Genomic DNA, 7,717 nt, shown 5'->3' with positions numbered 1-7,717 from the left:
CATGGAATGCACGAATGGTGAAAAACAGTTTGGTTTTTCTTGCGCTTTTAAGAGCTTCCTAGCATTCAAAATGAGCCCACTTTTCTTCTTTAAAAGTGTTTTTATACGTAAATTAATTTGAGCTCTTTCTCTTCTGTATCGCCTGTTTAAAGTAGGTTAGTTATTTTGCAATATAACATTTTGTACTTGGCTGCCAGGCCACATTTTGATGTGAAAGATGAGTGGGGAAGCGGGATAGAATCATGTCTCGAGCGTAACCTTTTGGAAAAGTCTGTCTTTTTAAAGCTGGTCTCAAAGTTTTACATTGAAAATGTGACTGTATCACTTTAAAAAAAAATTTTTTCCTGGGATCTGTTACTGTCAGATTTTGATTTTTTTTTTTTGGTCCATTACATTGGACTGCATGTGAACTTGCATCTTATCCAGTTCATCCCTCTCCAAGGGAACCCTCAAACTAAACTCTTCCCTGTTAACCCACTTAGACTCCCGATCTCCCCTGTGGGGTTTAACATTCGTCCTATTCTAGTGTACTGAGGAAAGCAAAAGCCAAACCAGCAAAGGGGGTACCGGGAAGGAAGTCACCCCCCTCCCAAAGGTGAGAGGGGGGGAAGATGGCAGCTCTCGCCAGCTCTCTCATTAGACAGAAACGGGCGGTCAAGGACGACCAAGCCAACCGACCGGTAGCCAGCAAGCGCAAGCCCTGTCCTAAGAGCAACAAGTCCCTGTGCCAGAAACAGATCCTTGTCCTGATCTCCAAAGTACGGCTATGCGGAGGTCGAAAAGGGCGAAATGACAAAAGACCAGGTGAGTCAACTAATATCATTTCCATCTTGCTTCTCTGTTCACCCATATTTTGGGATATTGTACCAGAGGTGAGAGCTACACCTGTTATCTTAAAACTGGGCTAAAATTACTTTTCACACTTCATGTAAATGGAAAATTTACCTATGCACTAAAATGAGATAAGTCACTTTTATACAAAGTTTTCCAATTCAACGTTCATTCTGAAAGACACTCACAGGGTTTTGTTATTAGTCCTTTTTCACATTGTTTGGTCCTCTTTTATTCCCTGTCCAAACAATGATGATCAACACTTCAACAAGATGCCTTGTAGCTCCGTTCGCACTTGATCATTGACACTTGTCAGTGTAATATTTGAGTTTTACATTAGCAGTTATTCTCAGTGCAGCCGCCTCCTGCATCCTCGCCTCTCCCAATGGTAGCCACAGCTTAAGGAAATTTTGCTGAACAAACATCATTCATAAAGAGGGCACATACCTTCATGGCTGATTGGAGAAGAAACTGTGAATTCAGAGTGAGAAAAGTGATGAAAAGTAAAAATTGATGAGCAGAGCTTAATGCTTGATGTGGACTTTCATTTCATTCGGAATGCCTTTGTTTGCATATGTCTATATTGCGTCAACGTGATCCTCATTGCCAAAAGGTTTATTTACTATATTTATCATAGTTCACACTATTTACTACATTTGGTTGTTTTAAGTCTCAGAGCTTCTTAAATTTTGCCGCTGGTATTGTTTGATAATAAGAATTAATTGTGCTGGATCAATACATTTAAGCCCCCATATCATTCAAAAGGAGTAGCTTCCTGCTAGTCACACACACACATTTTAGTGCAAAATCAATGACAAAGTAAGCAGTTTTAACGCATTTGTTTGTTTACTAGTTTAAGAGTTCTTTTTGTCAGTCCTCATTTATTTCTAATGAACAGTGAAGCTCACACCCAACCATTCACACTTGTCATTGTCATATCTGAGTTTCAAATTAGCAGTCATTCTCAGCTCAGCCACCTCCTGCATCCTCACCTCTCCCAATGGTCGCCACATCTCTCAAGTCTGCATAATAAAAATAAAACAAGTTTTTAGTCAGACAAAACTCTGACATGAGTTTACATGCACATAACAGAGCTTTTGCATCTCCAGACATAATTATGCAGACCTGCACAAACAATAAATTGTCAAAATAGCTAAAAACCACTGCAATCCCAGTGCAGGCTTAATTCTGTCAGGTTGTCTGATATGCTTGGTCTTTGAAAGCAGAACTTCAGCTCTGAGTCTCTGAACAGAGATTCGTGTGATGTGATGCTAAGATTCCTTTCTTTCTTACCACTTTAAGGATGCAAAACAAAAGCTTTGTAGTATTAGTGCTCATAAGATAGTGCTCATTATATGATGGCTTGCTATTTTTTTAACATTTCGTACAAAGTAAGCGTCTTTGCTTTTCCTTATATGTTTACCTTTGTGTGCTTTAATTCAGGAGAAAAATCATGTTTTTTTAATTTATTTTCAAAGTACTTTTTTCTTCTTTGGTGTGACTGCTGCAATGAATTGATGACTTCGAAATGTTTAGGCTCATTGGTGCACAAATAGCGACAGTAGTATGCTACAGAATATGTTGCTGAACAAACATCATTCTTAAAGAGGAAACATACCTTCACGGCTGATTGGAGAAGAAACCGTGAATTCAGAGTGTTTCCCCCACATGAGAATCAAAAGCGAAGAGCAGTGCTTCATGCTTGACGAGGACTTTCATTTCATTCTGCATCCCTTTGTTCACATATGTCTACATTGCTTCAACGGGATCCTCATTGCCAAAATATTGCTTTGCTGTATTTATCTTAGTTCACACTATTTACTGCATTTGGTCTGAGCATCTGAGTGTTTTACTCTTGGAGTTTCTTTAATTGTGTTGGTGGTATTGTTTGATGATAAGATTGTACTGGCTTAATACATTTAAGCCCGCATATCATTAAAACGGGAATAACTTCCTGTCAGTCACATCCAATGAACTATTCAGAAACCACGTCTGTTTTGACAAGACATTGCTAAAATTTTCAGATTTAACAGATGTGACATAACAATGAAAAAAATATTGCATCCCTAAATTCCCCTCACTATGCATCTGTTCAGTGTAGCCTAAACGATTCCTGTTTTCTATGAAATGGGTTGTAAATTGTTTACATAATGAGTTGTCTGAGCTGCAGTGGCTTGTGATTTGATGTGGACATGAATGAACCGACTATGACCACATATAGTACAGTTAATCGTGTTTTCAGGGAAAATCACCAGATATCCCATCTGCTGTTTGAGCTTTAAGCTTTGTGTGACATTCAGTGTTGGGGTCGTCATACAAAAATAATGCACATAATTATGAGTTAAAAATGTAAACCTGAGAGTACAGAGCCATATAAATCCCTATGCTAATGAAGGCGCACACATTTTCTTTTAGTGTTGAAGTATAAACACAGAACCAGCAGAAAAGCTGGTGAAAAACAGCCCAAAGAATACTTCTACAGTGACAGGTATGGGTAAAAATGGATGCTACATAGCAACAACGCTTATTACTGCTTTTGTTACCTGTTGACAATCAAGCTAGCTTTGTGTTAGTAGTAATAACAGTTGCTTGAACAGTAGCAATGTTAATACAGTTAGTACTGTAATGAGGTAATATTAAAGATGTAATAGAAAAATGTAATGTGATGGAAAGCGTTACAATCCACCACCACTTTTGGTGGTTTGAGGGTTTTTTGACATAAAAAATTAAAACTCTCAGGAAGTAAAGCAGCTCATCTCCCCAATCAGAAGGTGAGCTGTTCGACCCCCGGCTCCTCTAATCTGCACGTGATTCTTATCCTTGGGCAAGATACTGAACCCTGAGTTCCCCTGATGCATGCATTGTAGTCTGACTGATAAGTTAAAAATAGTACTTAAAATGCATGAACAGGGCTTGTATAGTGTTTTGAGTGCTCAAAATGAGTAGAGAAATCCCATATGAGCGCCATCGTCTGATCTCTGGTCTTTTTGTGCATTTACATTTAAACAATTAAAATGAATAAGAATGACAGGAGTGCTCAGAAATAAGGCCAACATAAAATGGCCACATGGTGGAAGCATCAAGATTTCACAAAGCAAGATTTTTCAAAGATTTGATGAACAGATAAAATGAGAGTAACTCTTAATGGACCAGATGAAAGCACAGTGGAGGGTATTGGTATTGGTTGCTTCCTTTAAGGATGAGCTATTTGGACTGCAAAAGTGTATGCAAATGGACTGGGGGGAGGGGAGATAACAGGCCTTTATATAGCATTGTGTGGACCATGGGGACATTGGAAGGATATGCAATGTAAATATCTTATATAAGTTCTATGGATTTAAAAAAAGGCTTAGAGATTGGAGATTAAACTTCCATTATATAACACAAGTGCATATCTTTTAAAAACATGTACATATAAAAGCCATTTGCACAAGTTAATACTCTGATGCCAAAAAATATAATTATATGTTTTCTGTCTCCACATGTAAATTCTCTTCCTGCAGTGTTTTTGAGCCGCGAATAGTTTCAGTTGTCATTTTAGCATCACACCAGCAGACACAAGCTAAATTTATTACTGCTACTGCCCACCACTTGTAAATGTGGCTGGCACAAATCACAGAAAGGATGATCATCTACCTGATTTTACTGTGTAATCACCTTCCTCTGGGTGTCCTGCATAGTCCCTTACTGTACAGAAAACCCTTTCAAGTGGTTGCCCTGTCAGGGATCTATACTCCTGCCCTTCTTTCAGATCAATTTGGCTCATTAATGTATAGCAATTAATCAATAATCTCCCTCTTGGTTTGTTCAAGGTTGAATCTGACTTGAAAAGTGAAAGGATATCAAACTCCCTGGCCCTGCAGATTAACTTTGGTACCTTTTTTCTAAGTTAAATCAAACAAGCACACGGACAACAGATCTGGAAAAAACAAGCACTAGCAGGTAGGTATAAAATGAGATACAGAAAAAAATTCAGATAAACCATATATCTTGATTTTGGTGGACGAAAAATGTTAGTAGGCTTCAGAGAGGTTTTACCATAAACATATTAATACACATTAAAAATAGTAACACTATTAGCTGAGTCATTAGACACTAATGCATGCAAATATAGTGCAGACCTGGACATCTTGTAGCATTGAAAATGCTGTTTGGCATGGAGGTGCAGTAGTATGTTGTAGGTGTAAGCACTGGAGAAGCCAGTCAACAGTTGGAGCAGAAATGTAGGGCCTGGCTGGCAGGCAGCAGACCGGGTTACAAGGAGAGATCCAGCAGAGGATAGCATTAAGCTGACCCCAAGAGATCGAGGCTGCAAACTCGCTTACTCAACAACACCTGATCAGACAATGCAGTGTTAGGTAGCTTCTCATCAGAACTTTACTGACTGTGACAGGGGTCAGAGAGAGAGACAGAGAGAAAGAGACAGTGAAGCAGGGCAAGTCTGCAGAGGTAAACACAAGCTTAAAGAAAAGAGTAGAAGATATTACTAATGCCACAGAAAATTGTTTTTGGGGGTGGATGGTGATGACGGGGGTGGACTCAGATCCAAAGATCAAAAATGCAGAAGAGTAAGGAGAGATATTGGTGGAGAGATTAAAGGGGAGGCGGGTGGGACAGCAGAGAGCTGTGAATCAGACTGTCATAGCTGCAGCATGTGGAGAAGAAGATGAGATGGGAAACCATGGGGTTGGATATTAAGTGCCACTGCAAAACACTTCTTCAGTTATCCTCTTAATCTGTTTAGAGAGTAGTCAGTCATGGTTCGAAAGTTGAGCATCTTTCCTAAATTGGAATGAAGGTTTGCGGGCATTGTAGTGGGTTAAAGGTGGTTTTCAGTGTGGTATGGGTTAAATGGTTGATCTTAGTGGTAACCACAGCAATTTATTTTATACATTATTTTCTCTCTCATTCACACTATTGGTGTCAGACCATCCGTGAAAGGTGCTCACCTGCCATTGGGAGCAACTTTGACTTTAGCAACATGCCCTGGCTGTCAAACAAACCCTCAACCTGGCAATTAGAGGACAACCTGTTCCACCAGCTGAGCTCCAGCTGCCTGCTGCTGTTGAATAAGAATCCTGTCACTCGGACCAGGGATGGGAAACAAGGACTGATATAACTTGGTCTTATGCCAGACTGGTCAGTACCAAACTTTTAATAAGTGCCAAGACAAATGCTGTTGCTACAGTAATTCATTCTGACATGCAGAAGTTAGAAACTGCCTCCTCATAGTGAAGCTGATGGTTTCAAGTAATCTTGCCCTAGATTAGATTTACTTCCCGTAGGCTCTCTTCCTCTTCTTGTCCTTAGCGGGTGACCAGCGGCGGTGGTCTGCCGCACAACCAGTACGCTGCTGTAGGTGCCGCAGGTTCTCTTGCTTGACCAACAATTATCTTCCACGCTTTTCTAAGGCGATGGTTCTTGCCTGCTCGAGGTCAAGTCGAAGGGCCTTCAAATAATCCTGGATTTGTTTCATCCATGTCTTCTTTGGTGCATTTCGATGCACCCTCCAATCGGTGGGGCGGGTCAAACAGAGTAGGCCATGGGTGTAGCGGCTCGGGTCCATTCGAAAACTGTGGCCAAACCAACGGAGTCGGTGGCGCTGGATTAGGTCGCCGATCGTCAGTTGGCTGCCGCAGCTGGTGAGGATGGTGTCATTCGAATGACTCAGTAAGCTCACTTTACTACATGTGTTGAAATTGCAGGTAAAGACAAATCGAAATGGAATAAAAACAGCAAGCTCAGTAGAAAAAAAACAGCATCTTTATCTGAAGCTGTGCAGCAGGTTTGAGTGCACCTGCTATACCGGCACCATCAGTGCATCCACCCGGCTCCCAGCTCTGATATTGATGGGATTTACTAAAGTTAAATAAAAGAAGAAGAAAAAATGCAACTGTCCCAACCTCAAGTCACGGAAACGTTAGCAATCGTCATCAAATTAAACCTGTAGTTATTAACTCTGGGCACCGTTTGCACTGGGGCTTTAGCACTTCTTTAAATGTTCCTAATTAGTTTTTGGACAAGCAGCAGCAATAGCTTCATCAGTGGAGAGCAGTCACACACTCAAGTCAAATCCCTTCTTAATTGCTAGTTGAGGGAAAACAAGGAGTGTTGGCAAGTTTATTTCAGATTCAATAGTGTTACCATGTCAGTATTATGCATGTACACAAACTGCAAGATTTTTAAAAAACACTCAGTGGAAGTTTAAACTAGAATTTACTGTCCTGACATTACGAGGTAACAAATGCCTTACTTTCTTTAGTTATTAAAACCTTTACCTGCAAGAAGATTGCTGTACATCCAACCCAGAGGCATAGTACCAAAAACTATTTCCTCCTCATTACGAATTTGAGGTGAAAATATCATTGGTGAGTGTCACAATGTACCTAGGTTATAGCTTATTTTGTGCAAAACTTGTAGAATAACATTAATAGGTTTCATTAGCTTAATGAGTTTCAACAAGACTGGCTACTGACAAGCAGGATCAATAATAGCACTCATTTCTAACTGCCCAGCTGTTACCAGATACATTATAAGTGTCCTGTTGCCCATTAAGTCTGGGCAAGAACAGAAAACTCAAGACTTACTTAAGACTTCTAACCCTATCTATGTTATTAGACAGCTATTGATTTAAATTTTAAAGACGAAATTAAAATTTTGCAGTAGAAGATTGTTTGTTTCGCATCATTGCAGGAAAGTTGTAATAAGATTAGTATTCATCACAATTTGACATATTTAGATGAGACAAACAGAAGATTAGTCGTTGGTTGCTGATGAGGTCATCCCACCAACGTCAGGAGATTTCCAGCACGAAAGAGCCCGCGGTATTCCACAGCCATCTAAACTATCTGGCACCAAATGGTGTGTCTTGAAAGAAAAAGTTTTA

The 7,717-nt window shown here is 39.9% G+C and overlaps 1 protein-coding gene across 3 annotated transcripts in view; it reads left to right on the top strand.

Moving 5' to 3' along the window:
• The first annotated feature begins 550 nt into the window (after positions 1 to 550).
• The window catches only part of fgf11b (fibroblast growth factor 11b), a 33,556-nt gene continuing 26,389 nt past the window's right edge, over positions 551 to 7,717 (top strand). The window contains exons 1-3 of one of the 3 annotated variants that reach the window (XM_085363503.1): positions 551 to 804; positions 5,759 to 5,765; positions 7,640 to 7,665. In XM_085363503.1, the coding sequence (XP_085219629.1) occupies positions 612 to 804; positions 5,759 to 5,765; positions 7,640 to 7,665 (226 nt within the window). In that variant the 5' untranslated portion in view covers positions 551 to 611. Of the gene's footprint in view, positions 805 to 3,086; positions 3,101 to 5,758; positions 5,766 to 7,639; positions 7,666 to 7,717 lie in introns of all 3 variants that reach the window. The other 2 variants (XM_085363504.1, XM_085363502.1) reach the window with 2 other exon arrangements.

The sequence above is a fragment of the Diplotaxodon limnothrissa genome, linkage group LG10 (assembly GCF_057381915.1).
Source record: "Diplotaxodon limnothrissa isolate DT_005_m linkage group LG10, D_limnothrissa_male_GT1.1, whole genome shotgun sequence".
Lineage (NCBI taxonomy): Eukaryota > Metazoa > Chordata > Actinopteri > Cichliformes > Cichlidae > Diplotaxodon > Diplotaxodon limnothrissa.
The sequence above is the reverse complement of the archived record's forward strand: the minus strand, read 5'-3'. Positions and strand labels throughout refer to the sequence as shown.